At 37.1% G+C, this 22,397-nt stretch overlaps 1 protein-coding gene and 1 long non-coding RNA gene across 14 annotated transcripts in view; one reads left to right on the top strand and one right to left on the bottom strand.

Moving 5' to 3' along the window:
- Positions 1-1,557: 1,557 nt before the first annotated feature.
- On the bottom strand, positions 1,558-7,600 carry LOC127562623 (uncharacterized). The gene is made up of 2 exons (XR_007953736.1): positions 6,956-7,600; positions 1,558-4,783 (listed from the first exon to the last, which is right to left on the bottom strand). It is a non-coding gene; the product is annotated as an uncharacterized LOC127562623 (long non-coding RNA).
- A 99-nt stretch (positions 7,601-7,699) lies between these two features.
- LOC127562617 (membrane cofactor protein-like) overlaps positions 7,700-22,397 on the top strand; it is a 56,905-nt gene continuing 42,207 nt past the window's right edge. For 4 of the 13 annotated variants that reach the window (XR_007953733.1, XR_007953731.1, XR_007953732.1 and 1 more), the window contains exons 1-4: positions 7,788-8,084; positions 9,622-9,810; positions 16,916-17,107; positions 20,809-20,908. Coding sequence is in view for 8 of the 13 variants with exons in the window: in XM_051998483.1 (XP_051854443.1) it covers positions 7,997-8,084; positions 9,622-9,810; positions 16,916-17,107; positions 20,809-20,908 (569 nt within the window). In the remaining 5 variants the exon portion in view is untranslated. The other 9 variants (XM_051998483.1, XM_051998484.1, XR_007953734.1 and 6 more) reach the window with 8 other exon arrangements.

Genomic DNA, 22,397 nt, shown 5'->3' with positions numbered 1-22,397 from the left:
GACTCCAAAGGTACCATCTACTTTCAAATACTCTGGAGGCTGGGGGCTTGTCAAAGCCTGGCCTTCAGTTCTACTTTTGTCACTTATCAGTAGTTAAATATAAATAAAACACTTCAACCAATTACTAATTTTGCTGAATCTATTTTTTTAATTTAAAAAAATTTTTTTTAGTTATTGGTGAAAATGTATGATTTTAACTTTGCAAGGAATTCCTAACATGGAAATTCCTGCTGATGGAAAGTAATTCAATAATCATTTATTAAGGACCTACTATATGCTACATCCTAGAGATACTCAAATGTATCTGTGATCTCAATTATTTTGTGAGTTCACTCCAATAATGCAACTCATCAATGCCTTCCCATCCTATGAGATTCTGGTCCAAAACATGGAGTCTACCCAGTGTGCCTGAGGCCCTCCTCTTTGATATTTGTGATATCCCGAATTTATTAATGGAGTTAACCGAATATACACCTGCATTCCTTGCTCTCCCCATATAACCAGTCCACCTTCTCTTTCTCTCATACATTTCTTTGAGGATATCCTTTGTTCCTGTTCTTCTCTGAAATTCCTTGGGAGTTCTACATTATAGTCTGCTTATATCTATCATGTACCATTCCGTAACCCTCTGTGTGATTCTCATCTTTGAATCTTTGGAGGAAGAGGCATTCTAGATTCAAAGCCAAAAATGAAGCAGTCCCTGATCACAAGAAGTTTACTTAGGTTTGAATGGGCATCTCTGCCTTAAATCTCTCCATTAAGTCTGACCATATTACATCCCTGCTCAATAAGATCTTGTAGACCTTATTACTACCAGGATCAAAAATATAGTTTTTGGGGGGCAGCCAGATAGCACAGTGGTAAAGACCAGCCCTGAAGTCAAGAGGACCTGAATTCAAATCTGATCTCAGACACTTAACACTTCCTAGCTGTGTGACCCTGGTCAAATCACTTAACCCCAACTGCCTCAGAGGGAAAAAAGATAGCTAGATAGATAGTCAATCTTTTGGTATTCAAAGTTCTTCAAATTTTACCTTTTCAGTCTTTTTGTACCTTACTCTCTTCCATGTATTGTTTGATTTTGTTACACTGGCCTATCAGTTCCCTGAATATAATACTCATCTTCCAACTTGATGTCTTTGCAATGTTTGGCCCTACATCAAATGATCTGTGCCCTCACCTCAGCTTCTTAGCTCTACTAGCTTTCTTCAAGACAGCCCAAAGCCTACATTCTATAGGAAGCTATTTTTAATAGTTTTCCTTCCTCCAAATCTATCTTCCCCTCTCAGATGATTCTAAATGCATCTTGTATGAACCTAATTGTTCATATGTTGTCTCCCTTTTTAGAATGCATGTTCCATAGGGATAGGGATTGGTTTAATTTTTATTTTTTTATTTCTAGTAAGGTGCCTGTGGAACACAGTATGAACTTAACAGATGCTTGCTGACTGAGAAATAATCCCCTCTTTGTGATCCTAACTCCTTGCTTTGTGAGCCTACTCAACAAACCAGACAAGCAAATACAAAATACGTACAAAATAAAATCAGTTACTCACCTGCAAATGTCACAAAAATCAGCCAACACAGGCTGAGTGACTTGCCCATGATCACACTTCTAATATAAATCAGATCTCTTTCCAATATGTCGCACTGTCTCTCTTCCTCATCTGTAAAACAGGAGGTAGAGTGTCTGCCATACTTGTCCAGCAGGAACAAATGAGATAAGATGCATAGGCCAAAGCCACATCACTGTAAAACTATTAAGCAGAAGCACTGTTACACCATTAGAATGTTACCCTGAGGATAAATGAGGATAAAAAAACCAGTAATACCTCACAGGGTAGATATGAGAATCAAGGGAGACAATTAGGCTGGATCTACCTAATCATTTGACCTCCAAATCCTCAACCACTTTGTTTTCTTCCAGGTTCTCACCCCTACACTAGTCACTCTCTCCTTTTCCCTACCTTTACTGGTTGGTGAACCAGATCAACTCTACAGCATCTAAGTGAAATGAGCAGAACCAGGAGATCATTATACACTTTGACAACGATATTGTATGAGGATGTATTCTGATGGAAGTGGATTTCTTTGACAAAGAGACCTAACTGAGTTTCAAAGGATAAATGATGGACAGAAGCAGCTACACCCAAAGAAAGAACACTGGGAAACGAATATGAACTATTTGCATTTTTGATTTTCTTCCCGAGTTATTTTTACCTTCTGAATCCAATTTTCCCTGTGCAACAAGAGAACTGCTCGGTTCTGCAAACATATATTGTATCTAGGATATACTGCAACATATCTAACATATATAGGACTGCTTGCCATCTAGGGGAGGGGGTGGAGGGAGGGAGGGGAAAAATCGGAACAGAAGCGAGTGCAAGGGATAATGTAAAAAAATTACCCTGCCATGGATTCTGTCAATATAAAGTTATTATTAAATTAAAAAAAAAACAAAACTCTACAGCATCCACTTTCTTGAGTCCCTGGCACCTTTCTATCACTAAATTATCTAGCTAAATTTCAGCCTTGGATTACTTCCTTCATTCCTACATACCAGCTGCTGAATGAAAGTGAAGAAAATTACACAACCATTCTGACTGGGTTCATTACAAGTTTATGTTACACAACCTCATAGGGCCTTCATTTTTGCTAAGCAATTTCACTATATCTTCTTTATTGATTAACTCTCCACGTTGGCTCTTCCCAGACTTTTCATTCCTTCTCAAACTTTCCATGGTTCTCCCTCTCCCCACCTTCTCAGCTAAGAACTTTGCCTCATATTAAAAAAAAAAGAAAAAGTCAAATCACTATGACATCTTTCTTCCTCATTACTCAAATGCTTACTGCAACTATTTCCTCCACCCATTTCACATATAGAAGTGACTCATTCTTCTACTTGCACAAAGGATCCTATTCTATCTTGCTGCCTCTGTCATTCCTCTACATTACTTATCTTCAAACTCTTCCTGTCTACTGGCTCCTTCCTTACTGCTTACAAATGTGTCCATGTCTTCCCCATTCTAAAAAAAAAAAAAAAAAATCCTTACTTGATTCCTCCATTTTTACAATCGTCCTATATTTGTTCTGCCCTTTGTGGCTAAACTCCTTGAGAAGGCTTGCTACAATAGGTGCCTTATTTTCCACTCCTCTCACTGTCTTGTTGACCCCTTACAGTCTGGTTTCTTACCTCATCACTCCACTAATTACTAATGATTTCTTAATTGCCAAATCCAATGATCTTTCTCAATCCTCATTCTTCTAGATCTCTCTGCATTCTTTGACACTATGGAACATATCTTCTTTCCCTTCTTTAGCTTCTGGAGACATCACTCCTGGTTCTACTATTTCTTAGAGTGATCCTTCTTAATCTCCTTTGCTGGATCCTCATCTAGAGAATAACTTCTAACCATAAGTGTCCCACAGCTCCCTAAATTAGGTCTTCACCCTCTATACTACCTCACTTAGTAATCTCACCAGTTCCCATGGATTAAGTTATCATTTCTGAGCAGATGTCTTTCAAATCTACTTATCTAGCCCTAATCTCTCTGTTGCCCTCCAATCTTGCATCTCCACCTGCCAATTGGCCATCTCAAACAAGATATCTCAAAGACATCTTAAACTCAACATGCTCAGAACTAAACTCACTTATCTTCCCCTCAAACCCTTTCTCTCCTTGTCCAAATACTTATTACTGGCAAGGGCAGCATTACCCTCCGGGCCCCCCACATTAGCAACTTACAGATCATTCTCAACTCTTCTCCAGCTTCACTCTCCATATCTAATCTGTTGCCTATGCATTTGATCTTTGCAATATCTCTCAAACATGTGCCCTTCTCTGACATCACCACTCTGATGCATCTGCTCATGCTTACTGGTGGGTCTACTTGTCTCAGACCTTCTCCACTCCAATCAGCTGCCAAAGTGATTTTTCTAAAACAGAATTACCTACAAGATTCCTACAGGCTACCATATTGCCTCCTACTCACTAAACTCCAGAGGCAATAACTTCCACAATCAGGTACAGAATGTTCTGATCAAGTCCTTTATATCATAATTCTTCCTTCCCTTTCCAATCTTCCAACACCTTACACCTGGCCACCCTTCCCTTAAGTGATCCTTGTTGCTGGTTCCCATCTTCCAGGCCCCAGGTACTGTTTTGCCTCTTGGTGTTAGACCCTGGATAGTCCGCAATATCCCCCTTCCTATGGCCTGTTAACCCCGACTCCCCTCATTTGTGCAATTAAACTTGGAAAATTGAGTTTAAAAAGAAAACTATAAACCTTGAAGCTCCAACTCCCTATCACACACCATTGCGACACAATGAAGGATAAAAAAGAAAAAGTCTCCCTATGCTTGCCTTTCTGACTTCATCCCTGTCCAAAAATTACCCTGGGAATAGTATTATTGTCAAGGACAGTCTCGAATCCTGCATTCGTTATAGCCCCTATCAATCCAAGAATGGTCCTACTCCCCTGTCTGGCAGGGTCTGAGCCACAATCTCCAAGCTGTAAATACCAAGTTAACTCCTCCTCTTAAGTAAAGATAACAATTGCAAAGACTAATTGCATTCTCACTTCTGTATTTTGCTGGCTAAAAAACCTTATATAAATGGTGTGCCTCAGCTGCCCTGGACCGAATGTTCTAGAAGTATATTCCCATTTCAGTCTCTTAAACTCTCCACATTAAAGATTTAAAAAATCTCTTCTCACCTCAGTTTCTCTGGTATTACATCAGTTTCCTTCAAATCCTAAATAAAACCCCATTTCCTATAGGAAACCTTTCCCAGAAATTAAAGGAATAAGAATAGGCAATGAGGAAACCAAATTATCACTCTTTGCTGATGATATGATGATATACTTAGAGAACCCCAGAGATTCTACCAACAAGTTATTAGAAACAATCTACACCTTCAGCAAAGTCGCAGGATATAAAATAAACCCACATAAGTCATCAGCATTCTTATATATCACTAACAAAACCCAACAGTTAGAGTTACAAAAAGAAATTCCATTTAAAGTAACTACTGATTGTATAAAATATTTAGGAATCTATCTGCCAAGGGAAAATCAGAAACTTTATGAGCAAAACTACAAAACACTTTACACACAAATTAAGTCTGATCTAACCAACTGGAAAAATATTAAATGCTCTTGGATTGGGCAACCAAATATAATAAAGATGACAATACTACCTAAATTAATCTACTTATTTAGCGCTATACCAATCAGACTCCCAAAAAACTACTTTGATGAATTAGAAAAAATAACAACAAAGTTCATATGGAAAAACAAAAGGTCAAGAATTTCAAGGGAATTAATGAAAAAAAAAATCAAATGAAGGTGGCCTAGCTGTACCAGATCTAAAATTATATTATAAAGCAGCAGTTACTAAAACCATCTGGTATTGGCTAAGAAATAGACTAGTTGATCAATGGAATAGGTTAGGTTCAAAGGACAAAACAGCCAATAACTTTAATAATATAGTGTTTGACAAACCCAAAGACACCAGTTTCTGGGATAAGAATGCATTATTTGACAAAAATTGCTGGGAAAATTGGAAATCAGTATGGCAGAAACTAGGCATTGACCCACACTTAACACCGTACACCAAGATAAGGTCAAAATGGGTTCATGACCTAGGCATAAAGAATGAGATTATAAATAAATTGGAAGAGCATAGGATAGTTTACCTGTCAGACCTGTGGAAGAGGGAGGAATTTATGACCAAAGAAGAACTAGAAATCACTATTGCCCACAACATAGAAAATTTTGGTTATATCAAATTGAAAAGTTTTTGTACAAACAAAACAAATGCAAACAAGATTAGAAGGGAAATAATAAACTGGGAAAACATTTTTACAATCAAAGGTTCTGATAAAGGCCTCATTTCCAAAATATATAGAGAATTGACTCTAATCTATAAGAAATCAAACCATTCTCCAATTGATAAATGGTCAAAGGATATGAACAGACAATTCTCAGACGAAGAAATGGAAACTATTTATAGACATATGAAAATATGCTCCAAATCATTATTAATCAGAGAAATGCAAATTAAGACAACTCTGAGATACCACTACACACCTGTCAGATTGGCTAGAATGACAGGGAAAGATAATGCGGAATGTTGGAGGGGATGTGGGAAAACAGGGACACTGATACATTGTTGGTGGAATTGTGAACACATCCAGCCATTCTGGAGAGCAATCTGGAACTATGCTCAAAAAATTATCAAACTGTGCATACCCTTTGATCCAGCAGTGTTTCTACTGGGCTTATACCCCAAAGAGATACTAAAGAAGGGAAAGGGACCTGTATGTGCCAAAATGTTTGTGGCAGCCCTGTTTGTAGTGGCTAGAAGCTGGAAAATGAAAGGATGTCCATCAATTGGAGAATGGTTGAGTAAATTGTGGTATATGAACGTTATGGAATATTATTGTTCTGTAAGGAATGACCAGCAGGATGAATACAGAGAGGACTGGTGAGACTTACATGAACTGATGCTGGGTGAAATGAGCAGAACCAGGAGATCATTATATACCTCAACAACAATACTGTTTGAGGATGTATTCTGATGGAAGTGGATCTCTTCAATAAAGAGAGCCTTAATTGATCAAAGATGGACAGAAGCAGCTACACCCAGAGAAAGAACACTGGGAGATGAATATAAACTGCTTGCATTTTTGTTTTTCTTCCCGGGTTATTTATACCTCCTGAATCCAATTCTCCCTGTGCAACAAGAAAACTGTTTGGTTCTGCACACATATATTGTATCTAGGATATACTGTAACCTATTTAACATGTAAAGGACTGCTTGCCATCTGGGGGAGGGGGTGGAGGGAGGGAGGGGAAAAATTGGAACAGAAGTGAATGCAAGGGATAATGCTGTAAAAATTACCCTGGCATGGGTTCTGTCAATAAAAAGTTATTAAAAAAAAAAAAAAGGAAACCTTTCCCAAGCCCCAGCCTTCCCTCTGTTATCTTCTACATAAATTGTTTGTACAAATTTGTTTTCTCCGTTTAATTCTGAGCTCCTTGAGACTTTTTTCCCCTACGTGCTCATCCCTGAGCAGGGCTTGCCACCTAGTAGGCACTTAATATAAATGCTTCCGGGCTAAATGACTACAATCAAATGTCGGGTATAATTATCTTTAAATCCACCCAAAGGATACAGATCACAGCTCCACAGTTTCCCAGAGAGACACACACACCTCTGCTGTTAGTCGGAGCCCTGGAAATTCTAACTAATTTTCCTAGTGCTGTTTTCTCCTTTGGCTCTTGGGACATGGGCACCAGTGGATAAGGGAGGACCATTCCCAGCGGATCGCTCTCCCCAGCCTAGGGGGTGGAAAGGAAGGGAGGAGGGCATGAGGCAGGAAAGTGAAAATAGGCGAAGAAAAACTACTTTAGAGGATTCCAGAAACAAAAAGAACAAAGCTCGAGGTCCTCCCGCATCTTGCACATGGGCGGGTTTCCACCGGGAACGCCGGGAGAAGGGGGGAGGGAAAGTTCCACGCGCACTAACAATAACGCAGGATTCCGCTCTATTTCAGGCCTGGAGCCCGGGGTTGGGGGCTGGTGGAGGGGCGTAGAGGTGGTTTTTTTTTTAAAACTCATTGCAGCGATTTCGGGGCACCACAGGAAGCGCGCCTTCCCCGTGTTCCCCAGCTTCCGGCTACCTTTCCCTCTTCTCCCCTCCCCCCACCACTCCCTCCAGACACTTCCTCAAGGGCGGGGCCGCGTTTATGGTCAAAGATAAGGTGGGGCGGCATTCTGCTGGAAGATTCCTTTCCCTCCCCCCTCAAGTTCCTCGCGGACTTCCCCGGAGCGCGTCCCCACCCCGAGCCTGCCCCGGGTTCGCTGGGAGGAGAGGTGTTAGGGAGCGAAGCGCCTGGGCGGCCGCTTCGCTTCCTGTGCGCCTTCCAGTAGTGCCGGTCTGAGTGACCATCGCGGGGCGTTCGGCGTCCTCCCGAGAGAAACGCGCCGCAGCCATGGGGGCTTATGCTCGCCGCGGGACCGGCCTCCCTTCCGTGGCGCTGCTCTGGGCGCTAACGCTGCTCGCAGTGCCGCGGGTCCGCGGTGAGGAGGGGGCGCCGGGGGACTGCGGGAGGGGTGCGGGGTAACGCGGGGTCGCGACCGCGCTCGCAGCCTCGGCCCTACCCGCTGCCAATCCCCGGAGACCGACGAATCCGTCTGGCGCTCCGTGCTCGGGAAGGGAGGGTGAGGGGACCGGAGCGGGGGGTGGGGTGGGGAGAAAGGGAACGACGCTCTTCCTCTTACTGCTTTCCATAATGTCCACAATTATGGAAAGAGAATCCGAGTGGTTACATTTAATCTAGTCTTTATTGAGCACCTACTGTGTGCCTCTGGCTGCAAAGAGAAAAACGAAACAGTCCTTGCAAACTTCTGGCTCGTAAATGCGGGGCATGGTCCAGCCGGGTAAACTTTGCAAAATAGGGAGACGGTGCTCCGGATGGCTTGGACATTGGCTACATGGGAAGTCGATTTCCCAACCCTCCCCCCACCCCGATTTCTACCTTCTTATGTTGGCCAGTGAATGAATTCTTAGAATAACCCAAATAATTTCACTTCATGACTACTTTCACAGAAAGGAGGGCGTTAATGCATCCAAATGCATGCCAAGGAGGAATTGCCGTCACCCTCCTGACGGTGGGGCCTAGGTACCTGTGACCTGAGAATTTATGTCCAGGTGACCTGCATCAGGGGTACAGTTTAGCACCAATCCTCATTTTTCCTGAAGGATTATTGAGCAAACAATATTATTGAGAGAGTATGGAACATCCCATTTAACCCTATATTGTCTCCTAAATTGGGGGGGAGAAGGGAGGAATTACTACTCAAGCCCTATTATTAATGTAGATTTGGGAGGTTGTTAATTTAATTTTTTAATTAACTTAATCTGTGAAGTTAACTGAATCAAAAAGAAGGGGTCAAAAATGTTTTCACAGTTGGCAGCCATTCCCACATTAGTCTTTCCTTTTTAAAAAAAAATTTAATTCCTAAAATTATTTGCAAATCATCATTTCAGGAATGAGTCAGGACTTTGCTCAGAACTCTAATTGGTTTTACTGTTTTAAATTCATACTTCGTCAAAACAGCTGAAAACCCAAATCTTGCACCTGTCTCAATTGAAGGACCATTAGAAAAGTAAGGTTTGTGAATGAGATTTTGAAGTCATATCTTTAACATTTTGCCACGGCAGTGCTTTGACTGTGATGATCCCAAATCATAGCATACCTTGTTTCTTGAAAATATATGCTATGGGCCAGAGAAAAAAAAACAAAAAACTTGGTGTCATGGCTGAAAAAGAGAGGAAGGAAATCAACATATATAGTGCCTACTATGTGTTAGGCACTGTGCTAAGCTGTTTTACTAATATCTCATTTCATGCTTTGCAATAATCCTCACAATAACCCTGCTGTCAAAATATCATTTTCCAGTTGAGGAAACTGAGACAAATGGGTGTCATATAGTTAGTAAGTGTCTAAGGCTGGATATGGAAATAATATTCTTAGAAAGGTAAGATTCTTTTAATAACCATCTCCCCTGTTGCTGGAATTGTGTATAGTTTGTAATATTTAATCACTTTTTTTAGGTGATTGTAGTACTCTGCCAACATTTCAGAATGCTCATCCAGCAGAAAACTATGATGCTAATAAAGCCTTTGTTGATGGAACCACCATAACTTACAGATGTGATACTGGTTATGTTAAAATACCTGGGAAGTCAGACTCAGTTACTTGCAAGGGTGTGGAATGGTCAGAAATCCCACAGTTCTGTGATCGTAAGTTATTAATTTATATTTGTTTTTAAGGAAAATAATTTACTTGTTAAAAACTTAGTACATAACAAACTGGATAGAGACAGCATGATCTGGTAGATGAAATTGGACTTGAAATCTGATCCAGTTTTTTCCTTAGACTGGGTGAGTTAGGTAAACTTTCTGTGCCACATTTTCCTCATCTGTAAAATGAAGAGGTTAGACTCAATGTCAGGTCCTTCTAGCTCTAAATCTACAATCCTGTAAATTGTAACACTTTAAATATCCCTAACATCTTATTCCTTTTCTATCTGTTCTTTGACACTTTTCAGTATTTGTCATATTTTTTTTCCTTTTCTAGGATCAATTTGACTGCACAAAATGAACCAAGTGTTATTGCCATGTACTATTTGTACTGGTTCCTTATTTTAGATATTAGATTGACATATAATTTTTGATATATTCCTAATTTATTGTTTTTCTTTTTGTGCCTTGCACGTAGTAGCCACTGAATATTTGTTCCATCGAATTATTGGATATTTTTTGTTAATAATTTTTCCATGCAGTTGAATCAATTAGTCTTGTTTCTGATAATTCATTATTTAATAATTTTTATATGTCCTTTGTAACAGAGAGAAAAAAATTCTCCTTTTATTTATTTATTTATTTTTTTGGTGAGGCGATTAATTTTTAATGATTATTTTCTCATGTTTTTGTCTGTGAATACAGATGCAATTTTTTATGATATGACTTGAGACTTAAGTTTTGCTTTTGTCATGTTGCTGTCTGGTTTTCAAAAAAGATTGTTAAATAATCCTTGACCTAGTTTTTATTTTCTACAAATTCCATCAAACATATATCCATTTGAGTATGTGTGCTTCTGTTTCTGTGATCATTATCCCTTCCACTTGTTTTCCCCGCTCTCCCCTCCCCCAAGAATGAAGTAATTTTATGGGAAGATATAGACAAGAGTTGAGCAGGTCTGAGGATTTATAGATATGTTGCAGTCTCCAGTGTTGGAGGAAATACTCACATTCAGTAATGTTTTCTGACATACCTCACTTATTTAAGGCTACTTAGTAAGCAGCCTCCATGAGCTGGAATATAGCAAAGAATCCAAAAGTAAACAAACATAGGCATTTTAAGAGACAAAAATAGATGTCATGAAACCTCTATAGCAGTCATTTTTAGGGTTAACTCTTTCCTTACCAGCTATTGTTTTTTACACAATTCTAAATTTATTTGATTTCAAAAGCCATGCTAGATTAAAAGCATCAAATTACAAAATCTGAATTGGAAGAGAACTTAAAAGCCATATAACTTAAAAGAATAAAAATGTCTTCTACAATGTAGTCGGTAAATAATAATCCATGTTTAAAGAACTACACTGGGTTGGAGTATATCCTGAGATACCCCATTTCACTTTTGATAGTTCTGATTATTAGGAAGTTTTTCCATATAGCAAAACCAAATCTGATTTTCTGTAACTTCTGTCCAATGTCCCTAGTTTTATCTTCTGAGACCAAGAACAGGTCTAAGCTCTTTAAAAACTTGAAGACTTGTCATATTTCTTCTAAATTTTTATCAGATTTATCAAATTAAAAATTCTTGGTTCATTCCACGTGTTCTGATATGACATAATTTTAATACCCTTCACAGTCCTGGCCATCCTTCCTGAGTGTCCTCTGTGGTTCTTTACATCTTTGTCTACATTCCAGTGATGCTTCCTAAAAAGTGGTACTCTGAACTATACATATGGATTCAGGTATGGCCTGACAATGACTTTCATGGAGTTTGGACAATATCACACATTCTGTACTACTGATTCATTGAACTGTCAGTCTGTTAAAACTTCAGACAAAATCATGTACTTTAGAAGTGTAATTTTTGAAACCACATGTGAGGTTTGAAATTTAACAGGGATAACAGTTTAGGCATTTGAGCTTTTTTGGGATCCTGATTTTGTTCACTATCCCTCTCCTTAAATTTGATAGCATCTGCACTTTTGATAAGTATTTTATTAATTAAAACATTAAGCTAAAATGAAGAACAAATCCCTAGGGTGTTTTATTGGAAACTTGCTTTTAAATTGACATCAAGCTATTAATGACTACTCTTTGGGAATGGCAGTAAGACAGTTCAGAATCCACAAAATCTGTTCACTATGTCTTGTTCTTATCCACAAGAAAACCATGAGAGATTTTTCAAGTGCTTTTTAAAATCTATGTAAATTTATATGTGCAATATTTTCTTGATCTGTAAGGATATTGGGTTCCTTTGACCTGCTCTTCTACTTAGTGCCTGAGCCAAGTCCTTCTTGAATCCACAGTTGGCTCTTTTCTTTGCTGCAAGGGAACCATTTCCATATAATCTGTGCTGAATTCAGTATCTCCCACTGAATAGATACTTATCTATTGGATAAGATGCTATGAACAGTGGGGCTAAGAAATAATAACCGACCTCAATCCCTTTCTATGTGCTCTGGGATCTTACTTCACCAGTCTGTTTTCTGAGTTGGCTTACTTATCTCTCTCCTTGCACAAAATGGATTAATCTTTTGTTTTTTTGTTGTTGTTATTTTTAAGTTTTTTATTGAGATTTTTTATTTTCAAAACATATGCAAGTATAATTTTTTCAACATTGACACTTGAATAACCTTGTGTTCCAATTTTTCCCTCTCCTCCCTCATCCTCTCCCCTAGATGGCATGTACTCCAATATAAGTTAAACATGGTAAAAAAATATATGAGAATTAACCCTGTTTTAAAAAATATATGGTTAGTGTAGCACGACTTATTTTTGATGAAGCCAAGTAGACTCTTCATGATGACCAGATGCTTGTCTGCATATTGGCTAACCATTCCAAATTTTTTAAAGTCAAGCTTGCTGATATTTTTAAGTTAACAGATCATTCTTTCCATTAAAAAAAAAAAAAAACTTAGACATTTTCTCTTTTCTAATACTTTGATAGCATTTCATTGATCAGAGTTGAACCATATCTAACAGTACTTTAAGTACCTTTTTGTTTTGCATGTCTACAGAAAAGTGACTTCAACTTACTACCACTACTAAAACTCTTCCTTATAACAAAGAAAAATGTTTGAGCAAGCCAGCTTGATAAAACTGCATCTGATAGTATGTAATTATATTCTATTTATATTGTACTCTATTTCTCTAGGTGTTTCAATATGAGATTTCCAGAATTTATATTATTCATGACAATGCATCAGTTTCACTGCCTTTAGTGTAGTTGTTATAGTGTTCGTTTTTATAGTCATTATTAAACATGCAATTAAAAAAAAAATTAGTGAATTGTCAGGCTCCCCATGTAGTTACATAGTTCTTGAAGCAATTCCCTCTTTTTTTTTTTTTTAAACAACTAAATGATTTCTCTGTGTTTAGACTTCCCTTTTGATCTTCTCATTCTTTCTGGGACAATGGTAGAATTTTTAGCCCATGTAATGCTATGTTTTCTTTCTCTGAAGAAGAAATATGTCTTTCTAAAATCTAGGGGGTATGTCAGACTTAGGGGGTTTCTTGTTTCTCAATCATGAATTTTAAAGATGAATGGTTACTCTCATGATCCTTGCGTTTTTACTTCTCCAATTCTTTCTTGTTATTGGAATCAGGACTAAAATAGCTTATCTGTTTAACGGTTTCTTTGTTACTTCTAAAGAATGAAATTGTCATTACAGCAATTTTGATAAAGGAAAATGGCTTTTAGAGGCAGTTGTAGTAGTTAATACCCTGTAAATAAGGTAGTATACAGATTAAAAAGCTGATACGGTAATTTAAATACAACTTTAGTTAGGACAACAAGTCTGGTACACATTTCACTTGCCTTGAGAATGTGGGAGTGTGAATGTATATAGAGTTAGTCCTTAACCAATTGATATCCCCCTCAAGCTGGTTAATAACAGAAAGGGCTCATGATATGTTTTAAATGAAACACAAAACTTTATATCTTATAACATCTTTACAAAATCTGCAATTTCACTGAAGGAATTGGAAGGGCAACTTGCAATTGGCTGGCAAAAAGTTAGCCCTACTCCTGGAGACCTTTGCTAGTGCTAGAATCTGCCACACTTAACTTCCTTATGGGATAATCTGTTTCATACTGGGAACAGAGAGAAGGGGAGAAAGCCAACTAAGAAAGCAGATTGGTAAAGTATGACCAGAGCACACAGAAGTTGAGGTAAGTAATATTTCTCATCCCACTATTGGTAGCTTCTTGTCCCGAGTAGCAGAGACTGAATCCAGCACAGAACAGAATCAGAATTAAAAGTAGGCTATCCATGGCAGCAGAGAAGAGAGCCAACTGTTGATTCAAGAAGAACTTGGGCCAGGCACTGAGGAGATAATAAGACTGAGGAAATGTATCTGAGCAACCTATCTCAACAGAGGTGCTGCTCTCAAAAGTTGCAGCCTGAGAATGTTAAGAGAAAGGACATGGAGGTCCCACAGTACTAGAGGCAATTTACTTAGACCACATATCTTTCCTTCAAGTATATCTCACTACCAATATCTTAATTTGTGTATGGAAAGAATGAACCCCAAGTTTATGGAGTGTGGGGAGGTCGAACTGTGTGGCTACTTTCTTACTATCTTAGTGTCTTTCCCTTGGATCACTGTACCTAGGGGCTAACTTTTTTTTTTTTTTTTTAATTATAGCTTTTTATTGACAGAACATATGCATGGGTAATTTTTACGACGTACCTTGCACTCCTGTTCCAACTTTTCCCTTCTCTCCCTTCATCCCCTCTCCTAGATGGCAGGCAGTCTTCACATGTTAAACATGTTAAAGTATATCTTAGATACAACATATGTGTGCAGATCTGTACAGTTCTCTTGTTGCCCAAGAAAAATTGGATTTAGAAGGCAAAAATAACCTGGGAAGAAAAACAAAAATACAAGTAGTCCACATTCATTTGCCAGTGTTCCTTCTTTGGGTGTAGCAGAGTCTGTCCATCATTGATCATTTGGAACTGAATTGGATCTTCTCCTTGTCAAAGATATCCACTTCCATCAGAAGACATCCTCCTATAGTATTGTTGTTGAAGTGTATAATGATCTCCTGGTTCTGCTCATTTCACTTAGCATCAGTTCATGTAAATCTCTCCAAGCCTCTCTGTATTCATCCTGCTGGTCATTTCTTACAGAATAATAATATTCATATACCACAACTTTACCCAACCATTCTCCAATTGATGGGCGTCCATTCATTTTCCAATTTCTAGCCATTACAACAAGGGCTGCCACAAACATTTTGGCACATACACAACCCTTTCCCTTCTTCAAGATCTCTTTGGGATATAAGCCCAGTAGTAACACTGCTAGATCAAAGGGTATGCACAGTTTGATAACTTTTTGAATGGTTGGATCTATTCACAACTCTATCAACAGTGCATCAGTATCCCAGTTTTCCCACATCCCCTCCAGCATTTGTCACTATCTTTTCCTGTCATCTTAGCCAATCTGACAGGTGTGTTGTGGTATCTCAGAGTTATCTTATTTTGCATTTCTCTGATCAACAGTGATTTGGATCACCCTTTCATATGAGTAGAAATAGTTTCAATTTCTTCATCTGAAAATTCTGTTCATATCCTTTGACCACTTATCAATTGGAGAATGGCTTGATTTCTTTATAAATTAGAGTCAGTTCTCTGTATATTTTGAAAATGAGGTCTTTATCAGAACCTTTATCTGTAAAAATGTTTTCCCAGTTTATTGCTTCCCTTCTGATCTTGTTTGCATTACTTTTGTTTGTACAAAAGCTTTTTAATTTGATATAATAAAAATTTTCTATTTTGTGATCAATAATGATCTTCAATTCTTTGGTCACAAATTCCTTCCTCCTCGACAAGTCTGAGAGGTAAACTATCTTACGTTCCTCTAATTTATTTATAATCTCGTTCTTTATGCCTACACCATGAACCCATTTTGATCTTATCTTGGTGTATGGTGTTAAGTGTGGGTCCATGCCTAGTTTCTGTATGGGCTAACTTTTTAAAGATAAGTGTACTTGTTGGAGCTCATGAGCTATAATTTTAGGAGTATGAAGTCACCAAGTTCTTTGAAAGTTCCTTTGAACTCTAGGGGTAAGAATTTTTCCCTTTGGGGACCCTACCTACAACCTTTAAATGTGCTGCCAGAGAGCATACCTTGTGATACAACACTTAACAATAGTTGTTAGTACTGTTAATGATAACACCAAGTTAACCCCTTCAAAAGATTGAATTTTATTCAGCATATTCTTTTAAGAAAGCAAAGAAATTTGCAATACAATTTATATTTGTCCCCAAAATACTTTTAAAAAATTTAAACAACTTTGCTGTTTTAGAAAGTGAACTTCAATTACCCAGGAGGCTTATTCACATGGAATAGAAGTGCCAAATAAATGGAAATAATGCTGTATTTTAAATGTGGTTTAATACATTAGTCAATTTAAGGTGTGAATTCTTTTCAATTCAGTAAGTATTTCTTGAGCAACTACTAGTTTACTTCATGTTCATGTTTTTCTTGAGTAACCCAAGGTAGGTTAAGCATAAGAGTCATAAGAGAATGTAGAAGACAAGGTCTCTGTTTTTCAGTACATTAGTTTTTAAAAGAGTACCTAAAAGATGTTTCAAATGATTACTAAAGAATGTTTACAATGTCATTTGTCAACTGCATTGAAATTAGTATAAGCTGTGTAATTTATAGAGACCTAGAACTCCAAAAGAACTCTTATCTTCTTCCCCTAGTTAAAAGACTCAGTTCTGACATCAATCTGAGCTATCCTGATTACCTGATGAATAACTAAAAACTCACTTAATTCCCCTTTATCTACCTGGCTCCAGACCACTGTTTTACCTCCCATCTAGCCATCCACAAGGAAACCAGGGCCTATTCAGCTCAAGTATCTTTTCATATGATGCAAAGTTTGTAGAGAATCTTTTGGCATATGGTGTACTGAGACATTGTGAAGGGTTTTTTGCTTTGTAAGCTTTTTGAAGAAAATATTTGCATCAGTTATTCAAAATATGTTTTCATTTGCTAGTCCTTTTAACATTTTCTTCAGTTTATTTTATATCTACATTTTTTGGATAACTGTATTCCTTTTTTAATGTGCTTTTCCCTTTTGTTTCCAGGGAGCTGTGATGCCCCAAAGTTGTTCCTTACTATGCAGCTGGATGCCACATTCATAAATAAAAATAATTTTCCTATTAACAGCTCTGTGACTTTTGTATGTCGGCCAGGATATACACTCAGTAAATTTGGAAAACTCATCAGTACCTGTCAGCAAAATGGAAGTTGGTCACCTGTCTCAGGGTCTTGTAAAAGTGAGTAATTCTGCCAGTATAATGTATCTTAATTTGTTGTTATTGGAATTTTCCATTTATTTATGTTGAACTATTAAACTGTTTTATTTCTAATTTTTTTTTCTATCACAAATTTGCTTCTATGAATATTTTGGAATTGGAACAAAATGAGCTACCTGATCATTCCAATATTTAGCTCTAGCAGAAGGCTATTCAATAAGCCTAGGCATTGAGGTACCATACGAAAGTTTATTCAGTTCAGTAAAGCTCCCTCCTCTGAGATGCCCAGGATGTCCCATCCGCCTAGCATCAAGGCTCCCTAAAGAAATGTCATTACCAACCTAAGCCTTTACTTCCCTGAGTTCTTTAACTCTTGCAAAAGCCATCAGCATTTTGTAAGGTGGAAAATTTGGCTACCTGAGTGTGAGATGGGGTTAAGAAATTGCCCTTCCACGCACTATATACCACAATGATCACAAAATGGTTGTACAACCTAGATAGTCTGAAAGATCAGATTATAAAAAAATTAGAAAGAAACTAGAATAAATACTTTTTGCAGCTATGGCTAGAGGGAGAATTTTTTAATCAAACAAGGCAAAAGAAATGATCACAAAAGACAAAATGAGTAATTTTAGTTTACATGATATCAAAAAGATTTTGCATAATCAAGGGAAGCTTTTGATTAAGGAAAAAATCTGTAATATCTGTGATAATATCTGATATCCAAATAAGGAATTCACACAGATGTTAAGATCATTTTCTAGTAAATCAGTTGTTAAAGAATATTAATATAGGGGACAGCTAGGTGGGGCAGTGGATAGAGCCCCAGCCCTGAAGTCAGGAAGACCTGAGTTCAAATGCGACCTCAGACCCTTAACTCTTCCTAGTTGTGTGACCCTGAGCAAGTCACTTAACCCCCAGTTGCCTCAGTCAAAAAAATTGCAAATTTTTAGTGATTTGAAAGATTGCTCAAAATCACTTAATAAGAGAAATGCAAATCAAAAGAAGTCTTGAAATTTCACCTCATGCTCAGAAGATCGCCAAAGATAGGCATAGACATTATTGGAGGAGCTATAGCCAGATATTATGCTATAGCAGATTATGCATCTACTCTGAAGCAGCTAGGTGACTAAGCAGATAGAGCACTGGAGCTAGAGTCAGTGAGACCTGAGTTTACATCCAGCAACAGCCATTTCCTAGCAATGTGACTCTGGCTGCAGAAGGAAATGGCAAACCACTCCAGTATCTTTGTGAAGAAAACCTCAAATAGGGTCATGAAGGGTTCAGATATAGCTGAAACGACTGAACAGCAACAAAGGCATCATCTCAAAAGTAGTCAAAGAAAAACAGGTTTTACTCATCAATGTAAAATTCTTCTCTAAAATATAATATTCTCTGGGAGCAGGTTTCTTAGGGGGCTTTTTTCTGGAGGCCTATCTCTCTCCTTGGTTCTGAGAGGCCTGCCTTCTCTGGCTTCTGAATCTCCCAGACTTCCAAGGGTTTGTGCTTCAGCCTCCAGCCACAATAAAGATGGAAGATGTTATGAATCTGTCTCAGCCCCCGAGAGCTTCTAATATACCTGTCTTTCTGGCCCTGAGAGCTTCTTGCTTATATACCTTGCACTGAGTATACACCGTCACTAGGAAACCATTATTTGTTGTAGGATTAAATCAATACTAAACTAGATTTAACCATTGTCTCCTCAATTCCCCTTAGTACCTTGTTTCAAGTTCTGGCCCATAAACACATCAAAATATTCATAAAACGCTCTTGCGCTGGCAAAGATCTATTGTTAGGATCAATCAAAATGTGACGGATGTATGCACTGGGATATTATTGTATCATGAAGAACCAATATGAAGAATTCAGTGAAGTATGGGAAGATTTATATGAATCTAGGCATAGTCTGAAAAACAATGTCTAGTACAGTATATTGTAAGGGGAAAAATTAAAAAATGAAATGGAATGCTGTGTAATTATAATGAGCAAGATTAGTTCCAAATAACATGAGAAAATGTACACACTTTCTTTTCTTATAGAGATAGGAAACTGGAAGTATGGAACATGATTGTATCCTTAATGTGTTGGTTAGTTTAGTTAAATTTTTTTTCCTCTCTTAAAATTTGCTACAAAGGTTGGCTCCGTGATTAGAGACAAGGTGAAGGAACTATTTGAAGTTAAATAGTGTATAAGAATCAATCAATTAAATTGAAAATTTTAATAATAAATTTATATTCCATTAAAAAAGAATACTTAATATCTTTTGACTTTATTTGGGAGGAGAGGAATAGCTCTTCATCTTACATGTTTATATTAATTACCTATATATCTTGACTGTAAGATTTTTATCAGAAATATTAAATGCGAGCTTTGTATAGTTGAGAGTTTTCATTTCTGGCCTATTGATTTTGTTTATGTAAAATCTTTTTAATTTTATGTAGGCAATATTGTCTGTGTTCTCTGTATTGACCACTCTATTCTTTAGGAATTTTGCCTCTAGCTAGGTGGCGCAGTAGATAGAGTATCAGCCCTGAAGTCATGAGGTCCTGAGTTCAAATGTGGCCTCAGACACTCAACACATCCTAGCTGTGTGACCCTAGGCAAGTCACTTATTCCCAATTGCCTTAGCAAAAAAAAAAAAAAAAAAAAAAAAAATTCTGCCTCAGCCATAGTCTTCTATTATCCTCCATTTTTTATGGCATGGTCTTTCATATTTAGTTTGCACATCCATTGGAAGCTCACCTTTGTATATGGTATAGGACACTATTGTAAATAATCTGTTTTCTTCCATACTATTTTTCAGTTTTCCTTGCATTTCTTTATAAATTTTTATTCTTCATATTTATAAATCTTATCTAAGACTTGTAATGAGGTCTATAACAAATGAATCAAGAAAATATTCTGGTGAATTGAGGACACAAAAAACCTTTCAGTCTTTAATTCATGCCAGAAAACATCAAGGAACATGTAAACTTCACAAGAGCAGGGGCTGAGTTTTTGTCTCTATATTTTCCATCCCTAGCACATAATAGGCATTTAACAAATGCCTAAAGGTTGGTTGGTTAATTTGTGCTATATTCGGTATTCTTGACAAGTGGTATCATTAATATTCTTATGTTATTTGAAGTGCTGATTTTGGAGCCCCAAATCCTGAAATTGAATCATATATCTGACACTTAGTATGGGTGTTACCTAGCCTTTTTGAATCAAGTTTCCTAACCTTTTGTTTTATGGGGGAGTTGGGTTTTTTTTTTTTTTTTTTTGAGTCAAAAAAGCTTTTGATTAAGGAAAAAATCTGTGTAATATCTATGATAATGTCTGATATCCAAATAAGGAACTCACACAGATGTTAAGATCATTTTCTAGTAAATCAGTTGTAGATCAGGCTCACACAGCTGGGAAGTGTTGAGTGTCTGAGCTCAGATTTTAATTTGGGTCCTCCTGTCTTCAGAGCTGGTGCTCTATCCACTGCGCCCCCTAGGTGAACCACAGTTTCCTAATCTTTAAAATGGAGATAACACCTGTTGAACGTTCCTCATTGGCTTTCTCTGAGGCTCAGATTAGATGTTTTACAGATAGGTTTTTACAGATTTTTTACCTAACTTAAAGTATATCAATATCTATATTGCTATGTAGGTATTGATATCTATCTATATTTAGTGTACCACTTTTGAAAATTTTACTTTTTTTTTAAGTGTTGACTTTTTTTTTTTTTTAACCAGAAAAATCATGCCCAAATCCAGAATCATTAGATAATGGTCGAGTTGAAATACTAACTGATATCCTGTTTGGTTCTGAAATTGAATATTCTTGTGAAGAAGGGTAAGTTGTTTCTTAAGAAGTGTAGTGTTGATTTAACCATTTAGTTTTGTGATTTTGTTTCTCTATTTCTAGAGCTTGTAAAATAGCCCACTGTGATTGTCATTCATATCTTGTTGATTGTAATTCAATGATGATTTTACAATACTTAACTATCATGGTGTAAATTCTTGAAGGCCAGGCCTTTGTTTGTACAGTTCTGCAGATCCCATTAACCTAGAAAGTCATTGTGGTATGCCCCAGTGATGGCCTACATATTGAGTGCTCAAAGGCAAGCCTTCCAAACAAAGTTTGGAAATGGCGTTACTTCACTGACCAAGGTAATGAACTTTTTTTTTTTGGCCGTGATGACTCTCAAAGGTTCTTTACTAATATGCAGAAGGATTGGTTTTTGTTTTGTGGAGGGCTCACCCACACTAATGAAATCATAAATCACCAAGGCATTTTAGTATTTATTTGTACCCTCATTGTATTATTTTGATAACATGAATGTCATTATAATAGAACTACTCTTAATATTTTCTGCTACCTGCAGTACTTTTTTTTCTGTCTCAAGAAAAATGAGAGAGTATAGGTTGAAATACTAGATAGGGGAGTTACTTCATCTAAAGTTCAGTCTATGCTTTTATCTTATTGGCTGTCATAACTAATTATGATTCTAAATATATTGCAAATATCTAATTTAATAGTGGTCATTAAAGGTTTTGTTAGAGACAACCAACTGAGCTTGTTTAAGGGTGTAGTTATTAGTATTGTTTAACTTAAGCTTCTCCCCAGTAGGCATTCCAAAAGGTTTTTACAAAGGAGTTTGCTACTTTCTTTTAGAAGATACACTCTTCACATTTCAGAAGGAGGCTGATAGATCTTGATGGTGCTCACATGCCTCTTCTCTCTCCTGGAAATGCTCATAATGAGCTATGGACAGGGAGTTCTGTCAGTGATCTACCAGAATATTGGACTGCTGTGAGGTAGTGGTGCTATAGTCAGTCGTATGAATGCTAAATATTCAAGAACTGCTTGTTTTCTCTTCAAGATAATTTCTAAGCAAATGTTGGAGAGAATTAAGTACTTAATACAAGAAATTATAGTGCAGGTAGTTGTAACTCAATATGTTTTATTCAACAAATATTTATTAAATGCTACTATGCACTTGAGAAGACATTATAGATAAAAAGATAAATTTGGAGTCCTCATAGAATTTAAATTTTTCTCTACATTTGTAATATGGAGAAATTAATGAGAGTACGGAAAGAGATAACTATAAACGACAGATATAAAAAAGTTAATTATCTGAATAATATTATATGACGGTAATACATAAAATAAATATATATGTAATAGGTACTACAATTTCTAGAGATTTTTGGTTGAGATGGCAAAGCAAGATTACCTAAATAATATCACTATCCCTGGAACTTTAAAATTAGGTAGGCATATAGGATGAGGAATTTAAGTTGGGGTAAATGATATAAGCTAAACACAGACATTTTAA

This window comes from Antechinus flavipes, chromosome 4 (genome assembly GCF_016432865.1).
Source record: "Antechinus flavipes isolate AdamAnt ecotype Samford, QLD, Australia chromosome 4, AdamAnt_v2, whole genome shotgun sequence".
NCBI classification, from domain to species: Eukaryota; Metazoa; Chordata; class Mammalia; order Dasyuromorphia; family Dasyuridae; genus Antechinus; species Antechinus flavipes.
This window is presented reverse-complemented; position numbering and strand designations above follow the sequence as displayed.